Source organism: Pristiophorus japonicus, chromosome 10 (genome assembly GCF_044704955.1).
Source record: "Pristiophorus japonicus isolate sPriJap1 chromosome 10, sPriJap1.hap1, whole genome shotgun sequence".
NCBI classification, from domain to species: domain Eukaryota; kingdom Metazoa; phylum Chordata; class Chondrichthyes; family Pristiophoridae; genus Pristiophorus; species Pristiophorus japonicus.
In genome coordinates this window covers 52,691,539-52,714,612 of record NC_091986.1, presented here as the reverse complement: position 1 = coordinate 52,714,612, position 23,074 = coordinate 52,691,539, and the positions used below count along the sequence as shown (strand labels likewise).

The window sequence follows — 23,074 nt, the reverse complement described above, 5'->3', positions numbered from 1 at the left end:
GCCGTCTATTAGCCCATCGATCATAGAATCGTACAGCACAGGAGGCCGCCATTTGGCCCATCGTGCCTGTGCCGGCTCTTTGAAAGAGCTCTCTAGTCCTACTCCCCCTGCTCTTTCATAAGAAAATAAGAACGAGGAGGAGAAGACCATTTGGCCCCTCGAGCCTGCTCTGCCATTTAATAAGATCATGGCTGATCTGATCGTGAACTCAGCTCCACTTCCCTGCCCGCTCCCCATAACTCTTCCTTCCTTATCGCTCAAAAATCTGTCTACCTCTGCCTTAAATAAATCCAATGACCCAGCCTCCACAGCTCTCTGGGGCGAGAATTCCACAGATGTACAACCCTCTGAGAGAAGAAATTCCTCCTCATCTCAGTTTTAAATGGGCATACCCTTATCCTGAGACTATGTCCTCTAGTTTTAGTTTCCCCTGTGAGTGGAAATAGCCTCTCTGCATCCACCTTGTCGAGCCCCTTCATTATCTTATATGTTTCGATAAGATCACCTCTCATTCTTCTGAACTCCAATGAGTACAGCCCAATCTACTCAACCTATCTTCAGAATTCAACCCCCTCATCTCTGGAATCAACCTAGTGAACCTTCTCTGAACAGCCTCCAATGCAAGTTATCCTTCCTTAAATACAGAGAACAAAACTATTCCCATATGCCTTCCAATATCTTCTTTTCAAGTATTTATCTCATTCACTTTTGAAAGTTACTGTTGAATCTGCTTCCACTGCCCATTCAGGCAGCGCATTCCAGATCATAACAGTTTTAATCCACAAGGAATTCTTCATTTTAGCTTTGTATGAACTTATGACTTGACCGAGACACTGTTAAGTTTTAAATTTCATTGTTGACAGTTCCTTTGTTTTAGTTTGACAGCTGGGAGCTAGAGTGTAAACTGACCCCGGTGTCTGGGAGGGCCGTATATTAATGACAAATTAAATTTGTGTGGCTAACTGCACTGTTAAAAGCAATAATTGGTTTCGGAGTCATAAATCATACACAAGAAGCGTGATTGGGACACAACTCTAATTAGATCAGATGCTGTTTGGCTAAGCTTTGTTGGTTGAAGTTGTTTACATCGCAGTTCCTTCTATCCCTGGTCAGTTGCTGCTACAGCTAATTCAGGTCTCACTGTTGCTGCTCAGATGTCAAAGGAAACAAGACTGTGCTGGTGTTATTAAGTTTCATTTAGCTGTGCAGCTAAATGGGTAGTGGGCAATGTTCCTGCTAAGCTAAGATCCCGTGCGGGCTGCTTACCGGCTTTTATATTGTAGATACCACGTAGGTACAAAATTTGAATGGGCCGTGCATTGGGAGAGGCAGACTGTGCAGGAGGCAGTGCAGTTTACGGGGGACATTGGTTGGGGGTTACTAGGGGCTCCATGGAGACAGCTCTAAAAGACTTGGCAAAGTTGTAAATAGTGAGCAGGATAGTGGCAAACTTCAGGAGGAGAGAGACAGACTGGTGAAATGGTCAGATTCAATATAATGCAGAGAAGTGTGAAGTGATGCTCTTAGGGAGTAAAAACATGGAGAGACAGTATAAACTCAATTATGCTTTTTTTGGGGGGGGGCAGTGCAGGAACAGAGTGACCTGGGGGTACATATTTACAAATTGATAAGGCAGTGAAGAAAGCATATGGGATGCTTGGCTTTGTAAATAGGGGCATTGACTGGAAGTCATGCTAAACTTTTATAGTCTCTGGTTAGGCCTCAGCTGGAGTATTGTGTACAATTCTGTGAACCACAATTTAGGAAGGATTTCAAGGCATTCGAGAGGATGCAGAGGATGTTTAGCAGAATGGTACCAGGGATGAGGGACGTCTATTATGGGGACAAATTGGAGAAGCTGGCATTGTTCTCCTGATTGCAGAGAAGATTGAGAAGAAATTTGATAGGTGTTGAAAATTGAGGGGGTTTGATTGAACAAGTAGGGAGAAATTTTTTCCTCTGACAAGTGGGTCCATAGAGGCAATGTAGATACTGCTATCAAGGAGGAGTGTGAAATTCTGGATGAAATAGACATAGTGCGAGAGGAGTATTGGGGGGTTTGGCAGCTTTGAAAGTGGATAAGTCCCCAGGCCCAGATGAAAGACATCCTAGGCTGTTGAGCGAAGGAAGAGGGGAAATAGCAGAGGCTTTGACCATTATTTTCCATTCCTCTTTGGATTCAGGCATGGTGGATTAGAGGATTGCTATTGTAGTACCCTTGTTTAAGAAGGGAGAAAGGGATAGGCTGAGTAATTACAGGCATGTCAGTCTAACCTCAGTGGTGGGAAAATTATTGGAAAAAATCCTGAAGTACAGGATAAATCTACATTTAGAAAGGCAAGGATTAATCACGGACAGCCAGCACGGATTTGTTAAGGGAAGATCATGTTTGACTAACCTGTTTGAATTTTTCGAGGAGGTAACCAGGAGGGTCAATGAGGGTAGGGCATACGATGTAGTATATATGGACTTTAGCAAAGCTTTTGATAAGATCCCACATGGCAGACTGGTCACTAAGGTAAAAACCTATGGGTAAAGTGACAAGTAGGATTCAAAATTGTCTTAGAGGTAGGAAGCAAAGGGTAATGGTTGATGGATGTTTTTGTGACTGGAAGGATGTTTCCAGTGGGGTTCCCCAGGGCTCAGTACTGGGCCCCTTGCTTTCTGTGGTATATAGCAATGATCTAGATTTGAATATATGGGGTATGGCTTAAAAGTTTGCAGATGACACTAAAATTTGCCGTGTGGTTAATAATGAAAAGAAAATCATGGGCTGCAGGAGGATATCAATCTACAGGTCAGGTGGGCAGAACAGTGGCAAATGAAATTTAACTCAGAGAAGTGTGAGGTAATGCACTTTGGGAGGGCTAATAAGGAAAGGGTATACACATTAAGCAGTAGGCTACTTCAAAGTGTAGATGAACAAAGGGACCTTGGAATGCTTGTCCACAGATCTCTGAAAGTAGCAGGCCAGGCCGATAAGGTGGTTAAGAAGGCATACGGAATGCTTGCCTTTATTGGCCGAGGCATAGAATACAAGAGCAGGGAGATTATGCTTAAATTGTATAATACACTGGTTAGGCCACAGCTGGAGTACTGCATGCAGTTCTGGTCGCCGTATTATAGGAAGGACGTGATTGCACGAGAGGGTGCAGAGGAGATTTACGAGGATGCTGTCCGGAATGAAGAATCTTAACTATGAGGACAGATTGAATAGGCTGGGTTTGTTCTCCTTGGAACAGAGGAGGCTGAGGGGAGACCTCATTGAGGTGTATAAAATTTTGACGGGCCTGGATATAATGGATAGCAAAGGCCTAGTTCCCTTGGTGGAGGGGTCAATTACAAGGGAGCATAGGATTAAGGTGGTGGGTGAAAGGTTTAGAAGGAATTTGAAGGGAAGCTTCTTTACGCAGAGGGTTGTGGGGGTCTGGAACTCGCTGCCTGGAAGGGTGGTGGAGGCAGAAACCCTCACTACATTTAAAAGGTGCTTGGATGTGCACTTGAAGTGCCATAACCTGCAGGGTTGCGGACCTAGAGCTGGTAAGTGGGATTAGACTGGATGACCTCTTGTTGGCTGGTGCAGACATGATGGTAAGTACATCATGGAATCTAATACGGCCAGAGTGATCTCCTGGACTAGTTTCGATTGCCTGGATGGGTTGGAGAGAAATTTTCCCAGATTTTTTTCCCCCAATTGGCCTAGGTTTTTATCTGGTTCTTGCCTCTCCCAGGAGATCGCATGTCTCCGGGTGGGGTGTAGTGCAAAATTTTGCAATACGTGGGGTTGTGTGAGGTGGACTGGTTGGGCCGGATGCTCTTTACCTGTCTGCCATTGTTCAAAAGCTAATATGTAACCTTCAGGGCTGCTGACCAAAAGCCGCGCAGCTCTTTGTCGGCTGACGCAGACATGATGGGCCGAAATGGCCTCCTTCTTCGCTGTAAATTTCTATGTAACCAGAGGTCAGAGATTTAAAACAATTGATTAAGGAACTTGGGGGGGGGGGGGGGCGTTAAATGAGGAGATTTTTTTTTCCACACTGATGGTTGTTAATATCTGGAACTCACTATCTGAAAGGGTGGTGGAATTACATTTAGAAGGTAATTGGACATGTACTTGAAGAGGACAGATTTGCAAGGCTGTGGGGAAAGAGCTGGGAACGGACTAAATTAGAAAGCGCTTTCAAAGAGCCAGCCACATGGCTGAATTGTGCTTCTGTGCTGTAGGATTCTCCGATTCTATGGTGTATGGCCCTTCATCCATTGATTATTTTGCTTCTGTACTTTGACTTCTGCTAATAAATGGCTGACCTACACAATCAGTCAGTGTGGTTTTCACCTATTTGGAGATATCTGGTGGGCAGCCAGAGGACCCCAATGTTTGCCAGTGGAACCTTATCCAAAATATTTTGCTCTTTCATGTCAGCTGTGGCTCAGTGGGTAACACACTCACTTCCGAGTCAGAAGAGTGTGGGTTCAAGTCCCACTCCAGAGACTTGAACACATAAATCTAGGCGGACACTCCAGTGCAGTGCTGAGGGAGTGCTGCACGGCTGGAGTTGCCATCTTCTGAATGAGACATTAAACCAAGGTCCTGCTCTCCCAGGTGGACGTAAAAGATTCTATGGCACTATTTCAAAGAAGAGCAGGGGAGTTATCCCCGGTGTCCTGGCCAATATTTGTTCCTCAATCAACATAACAAAAACAGATTATCTGGTCATTATCACATTGCTGTTCGTGGGAGCTTGCTGTGTGCAAATTGGCTGGCGCATTTCCCACATTGAAATAGTGACTACACTCCAAAAGTACTTCATTGGCTGTAAAGCGCTTTGAGACATCCGGTAGTCATAAAAGGCGCTATATAAATGTAAGTCTTCCTTGAAGGTAAATTTCAGTAGGAAGCACTGGCTCACTTGTGCACTTCCCTCTTACAGGGAGCGCCAACACAGATGGAGGCGTTACCATTCCATCCAAAACAACAGGCATGGCTGGTATGCAACCTGCGCACCTGCACTTCCCAATTTACAGGCAAATTATGCGGCATGAAGCCTAAAATTCTGACCATCACTTCCAACAGGTGAAACACCAAGCAATAGTGGACCAAGCTTTGCATCCTATGTGAGCAAGAGAGCTTTTGGGATGCATGGTGTCGACATACTAGGGAGTGAAAGATCGGATAATATAGGAAACATGCCAGGGTGCTTCAGCATCAAGCAGCATGTGGGTCTATTTAATGTTAAATTTGTTTCAATGAAGCCTTAGTGACTGAGCTGCACTGTATTAAATCACTATGCTCAGGCGATGAGTACATTCAAGGCTGAGATCGATAGATTTTTGGATATTAACGGAATCAAGGGATATGGGGACAGAGCGGGAAAGTGGAATTGAAGTCGAAGATCAGTTATGATCTTATTGAATGGCAGAGCAGGCTCGAGGGGCTGCATGGCCTCCTTCTGTTCCCATTGTGTTCTTATTTATTGCACACAAAACCTCATACTAGAAAACAAACTACTGCAATTCAATGTCTTTCCAAAGAAACTGCAGCTCAACGCTTTCCTCTGGTTGATCCCAAATCACTCTTACCTGGTCAGCCATTCCACAAGGTGCATCAATGAAGTCGATCGCTACATTGCTGTAAAAGCTCTGGCCATTGGATAAGGAGCGCGATACATGGACATGGCCATCGATGCAGCATTCGATAAACTCCATGTTATTCTCAGTCAGGGTTCCTGTTTTATCTGTGAAAATATATTCAACCTGTAAAAGAAACAAAAAGGATTGGAACGAGCATTAAAATTTAGCATCAAGGAGTTATCCCATCATCATAGGCAGTGTCTCGGAATCGAGGAAGACTTGCTTCCACTCTTAAAATGAGGTCTTAGGTGGCTGAACAGTCCAATACGAGAACCAGTCTCTGTCACAGGCGGGACAGATAGTCATTGAGGGAAGGGGTGGGTGGGTCTGGTTTGCCGCACGCTCTTATCGCTGCCTGCGCTTGAGTTCTGCATATTCTCGGCGACGAGACTAGAGGTGCCCAGCGCCCTCCCGCATGCACTTCCTCCACTTAGGGCGGTCTTTGGCCAGGGACTCCAGGTGTCAGTGGGGATGTTTGCCTCAAAGGCATTATCCAACAGATACCCGGTCCCACTGACAGGGTAATGGATCACTGTGTCCCATTACAGTCCAGGTACACAGTACCCGACCCCAAAACTGGGCTGCCATGAATGCAGTTGTTGCTGGGCTGCTATGTTTAGGATAATCAGGTCGAGGTGGCCTAACCTGTAATTCTGAACTGGACCACTGGAGGCCACCACCAAACAGGTTTTTAAAAATACGTGAATGTGCAGTCGGACTGATCCTCCCCTCCCTGCTCAGCCCCATGCAATTGACCCCTCCCATACCCTGTGATTGACACCTACCCCCCCCACCCCAATCGACAACCCCCACCCCAATCATACCAGTCCCCCTCTCGATCGTCCCCCACCCTCCCTCTCTCGGATCTCCTCCCAACCTCTCTCTCGATCGGCCCGCTTCTTCCACCCTCCCCCCAAGCTTACTCGAGGGCTGCCAGGGAGTCAGTCAGAACAATGCTGTCACCATGGAGCCGGTGCTCCCTCGATAAGGGGGAAGCCATTTAGGACTGAGATGAGGAGGAATTTCTTCACCCAGAGAGTGGTGAACCTGTGGAATTCTCTACCACAGAAAGTTTGCTGAGGCCAATCCACTAAATATATTCAAAAAAGAGTTAGATGAAGTCCTTACTACTAGGGGAATCAAGGGGTATGGTGAGAAAGCAGGAATGGGGTACTGAAGTTGCATGTTCAGCCATGAACTCATTGAATGGCGGTGCAGGCTAGAAGGGCCGAATGGCCTACTCCTGCACCTATTTTCTATGTTTCTATGCCTGATTGGCATCTGCAGCTCGCCGTCAATATACAATTTTGGGTGTGTTTTGGGCACAATCCCAGCTCACCACCCATTTCAGGCCCGAAACTGGCTGACACGAATCAGCCCCCCACCCCCACCGAGGCCATAAATCAACCAACCTGGCCCAATTCTTCATTCAGGTCCGATGTGTTCACTGTTGGCCCCTCACAAATCTCACTGTCAAACATCTCTTCATCCCAAGCAATGAAATAGGAACCAAGAAACTTTTGCATCTCCACAGTGACGTACATGGAAACCGGAATGATGTAATTGAAAAGAACCATAAAGGCCAGAAAATCTGTAAACGATGACAAGAACTAGAAAGAAACAGAAGGAAAACTTAGAAGCTTGCTGTTGCTCCTCAATAAATTAAAATATCCGTTGCTAAGTTGAAGAACTATGTTAATGTTCCTTTTTGCCTCATTCGACTTGCCACAAGGCAACTGAAAGAAGCTCTACTGTGACAACTGCTTTCCTATCCTTCAAATCATTGACGTGATTGATAAGATTATGATTCAAATGAAATCTTCAGGAAGCTATCAAATAGCCAATGAGGTTCCCACATACACCTGAAATAATATGTAGCCAGCAGAAAGATTCCTGCAAAAAATAAAGTTTTACATTAATTGTGTAAGTGTAGGACAGCTGATGCATTATTGAGAAATAAATACACCCAACTTATTCCATGAACCAAGATCTTGGTCATTATCAAAAATCGACAGTTAGGAACACAGGAACAGGAGTCAATTCCACCTTTCAATTAGATCATGGCTGATTTGTATCTCAATTCCATCTACGCACCTTTGCCCCACATCCCTTAATAACCATAAACAACAAAAATCTATTGACCTCAGAATTGAAAGCTCTACTTAACTCCCAGATGCTACAGCTTTTTTGAGGGCGGGGGGAAAATGTCCCAGATTTGTACCACCCTTTGTCTGAAGAAGTGCTTCCAGACATCACCCCTGAACGGCCTGGCTCTAATTTTAGGATTATGACCCCTTGTTCTCTTCCAATAGCGTTATTAATCCTTTATCTCTCTTGAACTCCCTCTGTAGTCCCAAATCTAGACTTTCCCTATCCCCTGCCATATTAGTATAAACCATCCCGCCTCGTTGACCCAGCTTATGCAAGGACATTGGGCCAGGTAATGGTTGCCCCGAGAGTGCAGCCTTCCCTTGCCCCAAGAACACAAAGCCATTCCTCCTGCAGCATATTTTTCTTCCAAACCTGTTCACCACAGAGGTTACCATTCTTCTGGTCTTGCTTTGCAACTCCTAAACTCCTTCTGCAAGACGTCAAATGTACTTCTCTGTGTCATTAATTCCAACATGGATCATGCCTTTTGGCTACTCTCCAAAACTACCACTCACTTATTCTTGTAGTTTAACCATCTGTCAACCCCTGGGTGCTCCCTTCAACATCTTGCATTTATATAGTGTCTTTAACATAATAAAACATCCCAAGATGTTTCACAGGAGTGTAATCACATAAGGAAATATTAGGACAGGTGACCAAAAGCCTGATCAATAGGTAGGCTTGAAGAAGGGTTTTAAAGAAGGAGAGAGGTGGAAAGCTTCAGGGAGGGAATTCCAGAGCTTGGGGCCCAAGCAGCTGAAGGCACAGCCTCCAATGGTGGAGCAAAGGATGTGGGGGATGATCAAGAAGCTGGAGTTGGAGGAACCCAGAGATTTCAGAGATAAGAAAGGACGAAGCTGTGGAAGGATTTGAACATGAGATTTGAATCCTTTGCTCCATGGTACCATAGTGTTGTTCAGGACCAGCTTTCTGATTCACTATTACTCGCCATCTCATACTTGTCCAACACTGTGGATTAGACAGTTCCAGTAACAGTGACATTTCATGTCCCTGTGAATCCTGCTTCCTTTGGTTGTCTCTGCATGTGGTCACTCTGTTCTCTCTATCCCTGTGTCTTGATCAATCCAATATTGCCTCTTTGGTGTCCACATTCTGGAAAGTACAATCCAGAAACCCCTCATCCTCCCTGATGTTGCACATTGAAGCCAAATGTTGCTCAAACACACAAGTTCACTGCTTGAGACAGAGTTAATTTTCTGACACTATTATGGGGGAGAAGTGGTATGAAGTATCATCAATGGAGGAAGAAGAGGTGTTCACATCTGTAATAGTGGTGAAAGTAGCTGCCCTTGACATGAAAGTAGCATTCAACTGAAAATGGGCCCAAGTAGCCCAAGCAAAACTTCGGTCAATGGAGGTCCAACGGAAAACCCTCTAGTAACTGGGGGCAAACCCTCGACAAAGGAAGATGGGTGTGGCTGTTGAAAATCAATCATCACAGCCCCAGGAGTTCCTGTTGAAAATATGGAGTTCCTCAGGAAAGTGTTCTTGCTCCACCCATCTTCAGCTCCTTTTGTCTGTCATAAGGTTAGGACTGGGGCTGTTCACTGATGATTCCACAGTCTTCAGCTCCATTCACAACTCCTCCGATAATAAAGCAGTCCATGTAAGCCTACAGCAGGAACTGGACAACATTCAAGTTTGGGCTGATATGTGGCCTGAAAGTACCAGTCACTTAAGTGCCAGACAATAACCCAATCATTTCCTTTTGACCTTCATTGGCACTACCATCGCCATCAAGTCCCCCACCATCAACATCTGAAGAGTGACCATTGACTGCTTAACTGAATACCCAAGGGCAGAAAACGCTAGTGGGAGTTGTGTACAGACCACCAAACAGTAGTCGTGAGGTTGGGGACAGCATCAAACAAGAAATTAGGGATGCATGCAATAAAGGTACAGCAGTTATCTTGGGTGACTTTAATCTACATGTTGATTGGGCTAACCAAACTCGTAGCAATGCGGTAGAGGAGGATTTCCTGGAGTGTATTAGGGATGGTTTTCCAGACCAATATGTCGAGGAACCAACGAGGGAACTGGTCATCCTAGACTGGGTGAGCATAATGAGAAAGGACTAATTAGCAATCTTGTTGTGCGAGGCCCTTTGGGGAAGAGTGACCATAACATAGTAGAATTCTTCATTAAGATAGAGAGTGACACAGTTAATTCAGAGACTAGGGTCCTGAAATTAAAGAAAGGTAACTTCGATGGTTTGAGGCATAAATTGGCTAGAATAGACTGGCAAATGATACTTAAAAGGTTGATGGTGGATAGGCAATGGCAAACATTTAAAGATCACAGGGCCTGATGGACTGCATCCCAGAGTACTTAAGGAGGTGGCCTTGGAAATAGCGGATGCATTGACAGTCATTTTCCAACATTCCATTGACTCTGGATCAGTTCCTATGGAGTGGAGGGTAGCCAATGTAACCCCACTTTTTAAAAAAGGAGGGAGAGAGAAAACAGGGAATTATAGACCGGTCAGCCTGACATCGGTAGTGGGTAAAATGATGGAATCAATTATTAAGGATGTCATAGCAGTGCATCTGGAAAATGGTGACATGATAGGTCCAAGTCAGCATGGATTTGTGAAAGGGAAATCATGCTTGACAAATCTTCTGGAATTTTTTGAGGATGTTTCCAGTAGAGTGGACAAGGGAGAACCAGTTGATGTGGTATATTTGGACTTTCAGAAGGCTTTCGACAAGGTCCCACACAAGAGATTAATGTGCAAAGTTAAAGTACATGGGATTGGGGGTAGTGTGCTGACGTGGATTGAGAACTGGTTGTCAGACAGGAAGCAAAGAGTAGGAGTAAACGGGTACTTTTCAGAATGGCAGGCAGTGACTAGTGGGGTGCCGCAAGGTTCTGTGCTGGGGCCCCAGCTGTTTACATTGTACATTAATGATTTAGATGAGGGGATTAAATGCAGTATCTCCAAATTTGTGGATGACACTATGTTGGGTGGCAGTGTGAGCTGCGAGGAGGATGCTATTAGGCTGCAGAGTGACTTGGATAGGTTAGGTGAGTGGGAAAATGCATGGCAGATGAAGTATAATGTGGATAAATGTGAGGTTATCCACTTTGGTGGTTAAAAACAGAGAGACAGACTATTATCTGAATGGTGACAGATTAGGAAAAGGGAAGGTGCAACGAGACCTGGGTGTCATGGTACATCAGTCATTGAAGGTTGGCATGCAGGTACAGCAGGCGGTTAAGAAAGCAAATGGCATGTTGGCCTTCATAGCGAGGGGATTTGAATACAGGGACAGGGAGGTGTTGCTACAGTTGTACAGGGCCTTGGTGAGGCCACACCTGGAGTATTGTGTACAGTTTTGGTCTCCTAACTTGAGGAAGGACATTCTTGCTATTGAGGGAGTGCAGCGAAGATTCACCAGACTGATTCCCGGGATGGCGGGACTGACCTATCAAGAAAGACTGGATCAACTGGGCTTGTATTCACTGGAGTTCAGAAGAATGAGAGGGGACCTCATGGAAACGTTTAAAATTCTGACGGGTTTAGACAGGTTAGATGCAGGAAGAATGTTCCCAATGTTGGGGAAGTCCAGAACCAGGGGTCACAGTCTGAGGATAAGGGGTAAGCCATTTAGGACCGAGATGAGGAGAAACTTCTTCACCCAGAGAGTGGTGAACCTGTGGAATTCTCTACCACAGAAAGTAGTTGAGGCCAATTCACTAAATATATTCAAAAGGGAGTTAGATGAAGTCCTTACTACTCGGGGGATCAAGGGTTATGGCGAGAAAGCAGGAAGCGGGTACTGAAGTTTCATGTTCAGCCATGAACTCATTGAATGGCGGTGCAGGCTAGAAGGGCTGAATGGCCTGCTCCTGCACCTATTTTCTATGTTTCTATGTTTCTATGAACTTCAGCAATCGTACATCCCTGAATGGAGTAAAAATAAAACAGGGAAGGTAGCTCAACCGTGTCTAACAAGGGAAATTAAGGATAGTGTTAAATCCAAGGAAGAGGCATATAAATGGCCAGAAAAAGCAGCAAACCTGAGGACTGTGAGAAATTTAGAATTCAGCAGAGCAGGACAAAGGGTTTAATTAAGAGGGGGAAAATAGAGTACGAGAAGAAGCTTGCCAGGAACATAAAAACTGACTGCAAAAGCTTCTATAAATATGTGAAGAGAAAAAGATTAGTGAAGACAAACGGAGGTCCCTTGCAGTCGGATTCAGGTGAATTTCTAATGGCAGACCAATTGAACAAATACTTTGGTACTGTCTTCACGAAGGAAGACACAAATAACCTTCCGGAAGTACTAGGGGACCGAGGGTCTAGTGAGGAGGAGGAACATAGAAACATAGAAAATAGGTGCAGGAGTAGGCCATTCAGCCCTTCGAGCCAGCACCGCCATTCAATAAGATCATGGCTGATCATTCCTTCAGTACCCCTTTCCTGCTTTCTCTCCATACCCCTTGATCCCCTTAACTGTAAGGGCCATAAATAACTCCCTCTTGAATATATCCAGTGAACAACTCTCTGTGGTAGGGAATTCCACAGGTTAACAATTCTCTGAGTGAAGAAGTTTCTCCTCATCTCAGTCCTAAATGGCCTACCCCTTATCCTAAGACTATGTGCCCTGGTTCTGGACTTCCCCAACATCGGGAACATTCTTCCCGCATCTATCCTGTCCAGTCCTGTCAGAATCTTATATGTTTCTATAAGATCCCCTCTCATCCTTCTAAGCTCCAGTGAATAAAGGCCCAGTTGATCCAGTCTCTCCTCATATGACAGCCCAGCCATCCCTGGAATCAATCTGGTGAACCTTCGCTGCACTCCCTCAATAGCAAGAAAGTCCTTCCTCAGACTAGGAGACCAAAACTGAACACAATATTCCAGGTGAGGCCTCACCAAGGCCTTGTACAGCTGCATTAAGACCTCCCTGCTTCTATATTCAAATCCCCTAGCTATCAAGGCCAACATACCATTTGCCTTCTTTACCGCCTACTGCACCTGCGTGTCCACTTTCAGTGACTGCTGGACCATGAACTGAAGGATATCCTTATTAGGTCGGAAATTGTGTTAGGGAAATTGATGGGATTGAAAGCCGATAAATCCCTGGAGCCTGATAGTCTGCATCCCAGAGTACTTAAGGAAGTGGCCCTAGAAATAGTGGATGCATTGGTGATGATTTTCCAACAATCTATCAACTCTGGATCAGTTCCTGTGGATTGGAGGGTAGCTAATGTAACCCCACTTTTTAAAAAGGGAAGGAGAGAGAAAGCAGGTAATTATAGACCGGTTAGCCTGACATCAGTAGTGAGGAAAATGTTGGAATCAATTATTAAGGATGAAATAGCAGCGCATTTGGAAAGCAGTGATAGGATCGGTCCAAATCAGCATGGATTTATGAAGGGGAAACCATGCTTGACAAATCTTCTGGAATTTTTTGAGGATGTAACTAGTAGAGTGAACAAGGGAGAACCAGTGGATGTAGTGTATTTGGACTTTCAAAAGGCTTTTGACAAGGTCCCGCACAAGAGATTGGTGTGCAAAATCAAAGCACATGGTATTGGGGGTAATATACTGACGTGGATAGAGATCTGGTTGGCAGACAGGAAGCAGAGAGTCGGGATAAACAGGTCCTTTTCAGAATGGCAGGCAGTGACTAGTGGAATGCCGCAGGGCTCAGTGCTGGGACCCCAGCTCTTTACAATATACATCAATGATTTGGATGAAGGAATTGAGTGTAATATCTCCAAGTTTGCAGATGACACTAAACTGGGTGGCGGTGTAAGCTGTGAGGGGGACGCTAAGAGGTTGCAGGGTGACTTTGACAGGTTAGGTGAGTGGGCAAATGCATGGCAGATGCAGTATAATGGGGATAAATGTGAGGTTATCCACTTTGGGAGCAAAAATGCGAAGACAGAATATTATTTGAATGGCGGCAGATTAGGAAAAGGAGACCTGGGTGTCATGGTTCATCAGTCAGTGAAAGTTGGCATACAGGTACAGCAGGCGGTGAAGGCGGCAAATGGTATGTTGGCCTTCATAGCTAGGGGATTTGAGTATAGGAGCAGGGAGGTCCTACTGCAGTTGTACAGGGCCTTGGTGAGACCTTATCTGGAATATTGTGTTCAGTTTTAGTCTCCTAATCTGAGGAATGATGTTCTTACCATTGAGGGAGTGCAGCGAAGATTCACCAGACTGATTCCCGGGATGGCTGGACTTACATATGAGGAGAGACTGGATCAACTGGACCTTTATACATTGGAGTTTAGAAGGATGAGAGGGGATCTCATAGAAACATAAAAGATTCTGACGGGACGGGACAGGTTCGATGCGGGTAGAATGTTCCCGATGTTGGGGAAGTGCAGAACCAGGGGACACAGTCTTAGGATAAGGGGTAAGCCATTTAGGACTGAGATGAGAAGAAACTTCTTCACTCAGAGAGTTGTTAACCTGTGGAATTCCCTACCGCAGAGAGTTGTTGATGCCAGTTCACAATATATTCACGAGGGAGTTAGATATGGCCCTTACGGCTAAGGGGATCAAGGGGTATGGAGAGAAAGCAGGAAAGGGGTACTGAGGGAATGATCAGCCATGATCTTATTGAATGGTGGTGCTGGCTCGAAGGGCCTATTTTCTATGTTTCCATGCGCCAGCAATATAAACAACATGGCTCCAAGTACTCTGTAGTGGATGTATCACCTCCTGTCTCCTCAAATTCTTTCCATCATCTTGAAGGCTCAAGTCAGGAGCATGATGGAATATTCAACACCAGATGAGTGTAGCCGCAACTCTCAAGAAGCTGCAGACTTTCCAGAGTGGAGCAGTTTTCTCGATCCATGTCCCTGCCACTGGAATGAAAATTCACCCCTCCACCAGTGATGGGCTTGGCCACAGTGTGTGCAATCCACAGCATGCACTGCAGCAATTCACCAAGCAGCTCCTAAACCTGCAGCCATTGAGAAGATCAAGAGCAGAAAAGCTATCACCTCAGAGTCACCACGCCAACCTGACTTGGACATATATTGTCAGTCTTTCATCGTCGCTGTGTCAAAATCCTGGAATTCCCTCCCTCATCCACTGTGGGAGCACCTTCACCATGTGGGGACTGCAGCGGTTCCAGGAAAAAGCTCACCACCTTCTTAGGGCAACAACAGAAGGGCAATAAAAATGTTTTTTCCTGTGGCATCTTGAGAATAAAATGCTAAATCACGGTTGTGAAGAGGCCAGAAGCTGAGTGTTGCTGAGCAAAAGCCACCAACAGGTATTTGGACAGAGGGTGTTGCTTGATGGCATTATTAATGACTTCTTCAATCACGACTGGGAGGAGGCTAATAGGGTGATAATTGACTGGACAAGAAATATCTGGGAAATTTTGGTGGTGCAGTGATTGTGTTACTGGACAAGTAATCCAGAGGCCAGGACTGTCCAGAGGAATTGAGTTCAAATCCAATCATGGCAGTTTGAGAATTTGAATTCAGTTTCTATCTGGAACTAACTAAAAAAAAAAATCTGGTCTCAGGAAAAGTGACGATGTAGCTGCCGGATTGTTGCAAAATCCCAACTGTCCTTTGATGAAGTAAGTGAGTAAGTGCACAGCAGACGGAAAATGATGTGGAGAAATGTGAAGACAATCCACTTTGGTAGGAAAAATAAAAATAGTGAGAGATTGGGAAATGTTGGCATGCAAAGAGATTTGGGTGTCCTTGTACAGGAATCACAGAAAGTTAGCATTGAGGTACAGCAAACAATTAGGAAAGAAAATGGTATGTTGGGCTTTATTACAAAATAATTGGTGTATAAAAATGAAGAAGTCTCATGCAATTATATAGGACCTTGGTAAGACTGCACCTGGAGTCCTGTGTAGTTTTAGTCTCCTTACCCAAAGAAGGATATATTTGCCTTCGAGGGAGTGCAATAAAGGTTCAAGAGACTGATTCCTGGGATGGGGGGATTGTCCTATGAGAAGAGATTGAGTAGACTCGGCCTATGTTCTCTAGAATTTACAAGAATAAGAGGTGATCTCATTGAAACATATAAAATTCTCAAGGGGCTTGACAGAGTAGATGTTGGGAGGATGTTTTCCCTGGCTGCAGAGTCTAGAACCAGGGCTCACAGAGGGAGGCTATTTTGGACAGAGATCAGGAGAAATTTCATCATCAAAGGATTGTGCATCTTTGAAATTCTCTACTCCAGTGGACTGCGGATGCTCAGTCATTGAGTATATTCCAGACTGAGATTGAGAAATTTTTGGATACTAAGGGAATCAAAGAATATGGCGATAGTGCAGGAAGGTGGATTTGAGGTAGATCAGCCATGATCTTATTGGATAGTGGAGCAGGCTCGAAGGGACAAATGGCATAATCCTGCTCCTATTTCTTATGTTGGGTAAACGCCACAGCTGGACTGGAATAGATCGTGGAGCAGCTCGTTCCTAGTGCAAACACGATAGCTGTGATGATGTCAGACCCCATAGTCTTTGTCAAGACTAGTGCACTCAGCATGAGCTGTGATGCTGAGGACTTTGTGAGGAGGCCAAGGAAGCTTTTGGCTGAAGAAACTCGCAAATACTTCAGCCTCGTCTGTTGTAATCAAATGCTGGGCTCTGAAATAGTTGAGGATGGGGCTGTGATGTATGAGGAGTCTCCATTAGTTTCCTGAATGTCCATCCATAGATGTGGTCAGGCTTCATAGCTTTGTTCTAAGCAGTTAGTCATGGGACTGCTGAGCTCTGCCTTCAGCCTGCTGCTTTTGCTGCACAGCCATGTTGTAACTTCACTGGGTTGATGTCAACAAGATATGGCTGATGCTGCCTCTGAAGGAGTGAGTCGTATCAGTGATGCCTAAAGTGCTGAAATTATTTCGGTTCTTTCTGTAAATTCCAGGAAGATTTAAAAAAGGTGGAAGCAATCCTTGATGTTCTCATTTACCTTGTTTCTTCGCCGTTCAGTCTGTGTTTTCATGTTAAACCAAGGCTCATCCCGAATAGAATCACTTTGCCATACGTATTTCATGACTGTGGTTATCAAAGCTTTACTGATCAAGATGCACAAGTACACAATCAGGAATGCATTCATTGATCTGTTAAAGAAAATACACAAATTATGCACGGATATTAAACAGACTGAATTATAGACACGCAGAGCCTGGCTTGAGACGAGTAGGGGCGCACCATAATATGGCCCGATATCGACCCTGGGGGACACCACTAGCTTTGGATCTCATTGCATTACTTTCAAGCTCTGACGACTGAATAAGCTACATCACTAATACCAGTGGTTTTTGTATCGTGATTGAATGTGTGAGTAGTGATTGCATTATTGAGCGTACAACAAACAATCAGTGATGAGTAGGGCAAGTGACTTGTGATAAATAAATAACAAAAATCACAGGGCAACTGTGGGTCACTCAGGCCAGTGTTCTCTGTCTTGCCGTCACACTACTCAATCTACATGCTGGCCTTTCTCCCCTGCTCACCTCTCTCCAATATCCCCTAATCTATTTACCAATCTCTCTCCATATCCCAATCCCCTTTCTTTATTTTTTGAAACACTCCTGAACCAAAAAATACTAGTTAGTTTAATGATCTCAGAGGGTTGCGGGGTTGGAGGAAATTACAGAGATAGGGAGGGGCGAGGCCATGGAGGGATTTGAAAGCATGGAGGGCTGTGAATTTTTAAATGGAGGCGTTGCCGGACCGGGAGCCAATGTAGGTCATCGAGCACAGGGGTGATGGGTGAATGGGATTTGATGCAAGTTAGGATACAGGCAGCAGAGTTTGGATGAGCTGAAGTTTACGGAGGTTGCAAGGTGGGAGGCTGGCCAGGAGTGTGTTGGAAGAGAGTTTCGAGTTAATAAAAGCATGGATAAGGGTTTCAGCAAGGGTGGAGAGGGGCGATAGTATGGATGTGGGAGTAGATGGCCTTGGTGATGGAGAGGATGTGCGCAGAAGCTCAGCTCGGGGTCAAATTGGAAGCCACGGTTGCGAACGGTCTGGTTCCGCCTCAGACAATGACCTAGGAGAGGGATGGAGTCGGTGGTTAGGGAACAAAGTTTCTGCTGGGAATGAAGATAATGGTTTCAGCCTTCTCAATATTTACTTATAGAAGCCATTAGAATTGATAAAGGCGAGGTACTACAAAGTCTGGCTGTAATTAAAGTAGAAACGTCACCAGGACTAGATGGGATGCATCTTACGACGCGGAGGGAAGTGAAGGAAGAAATCGCGGAGGTACTGGCCATAATCTTCCAGTCTTCCTTAGAAATGGGGGTGGTGCCAGAGGACTGGAGAATTGCAAATGTTACACCCTTGTACAAAAAAAGGTGAAAAGATAAACCCAGCAACTATAAGTTTAACCTCGGTAGTGGGGAAACTTTTGGAAACAATAAGCAGGGACAAAATTGTCACTTCAACAAGTGTGGATTAATTAAGGAAAGCCAGCACGAATTTGTTAAAGGCAAATCATGTTTAACCAACTTGATCGAGTTTTGAGATGAGGTAACAGAGAGGGTTGATGAGGGCAATGTGGTTGACGTAGTGTACCTGGATTTCCAAAAGGTGTTCGACAAAGTGCCACGCAATAGGCTTGACAGCAATGTTGAAGCCCATGGAATAAAAGGGACAGTGGCAGCATGGATACAAATTGGCTAAGTGACAGCAAACAGAGAGTATTGGTGAACGGTTGTTTTTCGGCTTGGAGTAGGGTGTTCCCCAAGGGTTGGTACGAGACCACGGCTTTTCTTGATATATAATGAATGTGGGTGTACAGGGCACAATTTCAAAATTTGCAGATGACACAAAAACTTGGAAGTATATTGAACAGTGAGGAGGATAGTGATAGACTTTAGAGGACATAGACAGGCTACTGGAATGGGCGGAGACATGGTAGATGAAATTTAACATTGGTTCGGCTTCAACTGGAGTATTGTGTCCAATTCTGGGCACCGTTCAGTTATGTGGATAGACTGGGGAAGCTGGAGTTGTTCTCCTTGGAACAGAGAAGACTGACAGGAGATTTGATAGAGGTGTTCAAAATCATGAGGGGTCTGGACAGAGTAGAGAGAAACTGTTCCCATTGGCAGAAGGATCGAGAACCAGAGGGCACAATTTAAGGTGATTGGCAAAAGAACCAAAAGCGAGGAAAATCTTTTTTATGCAGCAAGTGGTCAGGACCTGGAATGCACTGCCTGAAAGGGTGGTGTAGGCAGACTCCATCACTGCTTTCAAAAGAGAATTGGATAAGTACCAGAAAGAAAAAAACTTGCAGGGCTACGGGGAAAGGGTGGGGGAGTGGACTAGCTGAAGTGCTCTTGCAGAGAGCTGGCACAGGCTCGACGGGCCGAATGGTCTTATGTTCTGTAACCATTCTATAATTCTATGATTCCGTACTGTAAAATAGAATGATCACTTCATATGAGTGAAAACAAAAAGTAAAGATTGTCCTTACATCACCATAAGCTAATTCAAAATCGACTTAATCCTGTAATGCTAGTTTTAGTTTCAGTGTCAGTGTGTGAGCAAGAATGCGAGATTTGGACACGGCCTTACTTTTCTACAGTTGAGCGTTTCTGTGACTTGGATTGGTAATTCAATGCCATCTTGGTTTCCATACCAGTGTAAATTGCCACTCCTGAAACACGAGCATAAATAATATTGGAGGAAAGCACCGGTGGCAGGAAATATCACACAAACACAAACATATTAAAATTACAATTCACAGAGAATTAATTCCGACAATTACTGCACCAGACTCTGAAGATTGTTATAATGTAGTCCAACAATTAAATATTGCTTCAAATCCCATCAACAGACATATTATGATAATGTTACCAATGCAACTATTAACATGTAAACCCAAATGATATACCTCATGTTACTATTCGTTCATCAGTACAAATATTCCCAGCTATATGATAAGTGGAGAGGCTGGAGAGGCGGGAGCGGGGAGAGAGTGGATGTAACACATATCCAGGATGGGAATTCGACAGGGAAGAGGAGAAACATAACAGCTTTTCTCCTGCTCTGCATTTGCTTAAACGCTGTTCAGCATCTTTCAGTTCTGATGAAAAGTTATCGAACTGAAACGTTAACTCTGTTTCTCTCTCCACAAATGCTGCCTGACCTGCTGAGTGTTTCCAGCAATTTCTGTCTTTCATTGAATGGGGAAGAATTCAGAGGGACAATCCAAACTCAGGACTAACAAAAATAAAAGGATAAGGTGCAAAGTCAATAACAATAGTGCATCAAGAAAAAGGCAGGAAATATCCGGGCACAACCGAGAGCGACTGGCAACAACCGAGAGCGACTGGTGACAACAGAGAGTGACTGGCGACAACCGAGAGCGACTGGCGACTGGTGACAACAGAGAGCGACTGGCGACAACCGAGAGCGACTGGCGACTGGTGACAACAGAGAGTGACTGGCGACAACCGAGAGCGACTGGCGACTGGTGACAACCGAGAGCGACTGGCGACAACCGAGAGCGACTGGCGACTGGTGACAACAGAGAGTGACTGGCGACAACCGAGAGCGACTGGCGACTGGTGACAACCGAGAGCGACTGGCGACTGGTGACAACCGAGAGCGACTGGCGACTGGTGACAACCGAGAGCGACTGGCGACAACAGAGAGCGACTGGCGACAACAGAGAGCGACTGGCGACTGGCGACAACCGAGAGCGACTGGCGACTGGTGACAACCGAGAGCGACTGGCGACAACCGAGAGCGACTGGCGACAACAGAGAGCGACTGGTGACAACCGAGAGCGACTGGCGACTGGTGACAACCGAGAGCGACTGGTGACAACAGAGAGTGACTGGCGACAACCGAGAGCGACTGGTGACAACAGAGAGTGACTGGCGACAACCGAGAGCGACTGGTGACAACAGAGAGTGACTGGCGACAACCAAGAGCGACTGGTGACAACAGAGAGTGACTGGTGACAACCGAGAGCGACTGGTGACAACCGAGAGCGACTGGCGACAACAGAGAGCGACTGGCGACTGGCGACAACAGAGAGCGACTGGCGACTGGCGACAGCAGAGAGCGACTGGCGACTGGCGACAACCAAGAGCGACTGGCGACAACAGAGAGCGACTGGTGACTGGTGACTGGCGACAACCAAGAGCGACTGGCGACAACAGAGAGCGACTGGCGACAACCGAGAGCGACTGGCGACAACCGAGAGCGACTGGCGACAACAGAGAGCGACTGGCGACAACAGAGAGCGACTGGTGACTGGCGACAACCAAGAGCGACTGGCGACTGGCGACAGCAGAGAGCGACTGGCGACAACCAAGAGCGACTGGCGACAACAGAGAGCGACTGGTGACTGGTGACTGGCGACAACCAAGAGCGACTGGCGACAACAGAGAGCGACTGGTGACTGGTGACTGGCGACAACAGAGAGCGACTGGCAACAACCGAGAGCAACTGGTGACAACAGAGAGTGACTGGTGACAACCGAGAGCGACTGGTGACAACCGAGAGCGACTGGCGACAACAGAGAGCGACTGGCGACTGGCGACAACAGAGAGCGACTGGCGACTGGCGACAACCAAGAGCGACTGGCGACAACAGAGAGCGACTGGTGACTGGTGACTGGCGACAACAGAGAGCGACTGGCAACAACCGAGAGCGACTGGCGACAACCGAGAGCGACTGGCGACAACCGAGAGCGACTGGCGACAACAGAGAGCGACTGGCGACAACAGAGAGCGACTGGTGACTGGCGACAACCAAGAGCGACTGGCGACTGGCGACAGCAGAGAGCGACTGGCGACTGGCGACAACCAAGAGCGACTGGCGACAACAGAGAGCGACTGGTGACTGGTGACTGGCGACAACCAAGAGCGACTGGCGACAACAGAGAGCGACTGGTGACTGGTGACTGGCGACAACAGAGAGCGACTGGCAACAACCGAGAGCGACTGGTGACAACAGAGAGTGACTGGTGACAACCGAGAGCGACTGGTGACAACCGAGAGCGACTGGCGACAACAGAGAGCGACTGGCGACAACAGAGAGCGACTGGCGACTGGCGACAACAGAGAGCGACTGGCGACAGCAGAGAGCGACTGGCGACTGGCGACAACCAAGAGCGACTGGCGACAACCGAGAGCGACTGGTGACTGGTGACTGGCGACAACCAAGAGCGACTGGCGACAACAGAGAGCAACTGGTGACTGGTGACTGGCGACAACAGAGAGCGACTGGCAACAACCGAGAGCGACTGGCGACAACCGAGAGCGACTGGCGACAACCGAGAGCGACTGGCGACAACCGAGAGCGACTGGCGACAACCGAGAGCGACTGGCGACAACAGAGAGCGACTGGCGACAACAGAGAGCGACTGGTGACTGGCGACAACCAAGAGCGACTGGCGACAACAGAGAGCGACTGGCAACAACAGAGAGCGACTGGCAACAACAGAGAGCGACTGGCGACAACAGAGAGCGACTGGTGACTGGCGACAACCAAGAGCGACTGGCGACTGGCGACAGCAGAGAGCGACTGGCGACTGGCGACAACCAAGAGCAACTGGCGACAACAGAGAGCGACTGGTGACTGGTGACTGGCGACAACCAAGAGCGACTGGCGACAACAGAGAGCGACTGGTGACTGGTGACTGGCGACAACAGAGAGCGACTGGCAACAACCGAGAGCGACTGGTGACAACAGAGAGTGACTGGTGACAACCGAGAGCGACTGGTGACAACCGAGAGCGACTGGCGACAACAGAGAGCGACTGGCGACTGGTGACAGCAGAGAGCGACTGGCGACTGGCGACAACCAAGAGCGACTGGCGACAACAGAGAGCGACTGGTGACTGGTGACTGGCGACAACAGAGAGCGACTGGCAACAACCGAGAGCGACTGGCGACAACCGAGAGCGACTGGCGACAACCGAGAGCGACTGGCGACAACAGAGAGCGACTGGCGACAACAGAGAGCGACTGGCGACAACAGAGAGCGACTGGTGACTGGCGACAACCAAGAGTGACTGGCGACTGGCGACAGCAGAGAGCGACTGGCGACTGGCGACAACCAAGAGCGACTGGCGACAACAGAGAGCGACTGGTGACTGGTGACTGGCGACAACCAAGAGCGACTGGCGACAACAGAGAGCGACTGGTGACTGGTGACTGGCGACAACAGAGAGCGACTGGCAACAACCGAGAGCGACTGGTGACAACAGAGAGCGACTGGTGACAACCGAGAGCGACTGGTGACAACCGAGAGCGACTGGCGACAACAGAGAGCGACTGGCGACTGGCGACAACAGAGAGCGACTG

At 46.8% G+C, this 23,074-nt stretch overlaps 1 protein-coding gene across 3 annotated transcripts in view; it reads right to left on the bottom strand.

Annotated features, from left to right (window-relative positions):
• Nucleotides 1-23,074, bottom strand: part of atp11a (ATPase phospholipid transporting 11A) — a 302,794-nt gene that overhangs the window by 160,738 nt on the left and 118,982 nt on the right. For all 3 annotated transcript variants that reach the window (XM_070891812.1, XM_070891813.1, XM_070891815.1), the window contains exons 10-13: nucleotides 19,329-19,410; nucleotides 16,711-16,861; nucleotides 7,044-7,241; nucleotides 5,581-5,754 (exon numbers count right to left, since the gene is read on the bottom strand). In XM_070891812.1, the coding sequence (XP_070747913.1) occupies nucleotides 5,581-5,754; nucleotides 7,044-7,241; nucleotides 16,711-16,861; nucleotides 19,329-19,410 (605 nt within the window). The remainder of the gene's footprint in view (nucleotides 1-5,580; nucleotides 5,755-7,043; nucleotides 7,242-16,710; nucleotides 16,862-19,328; nucleotides 19,411-23,074) is intronic.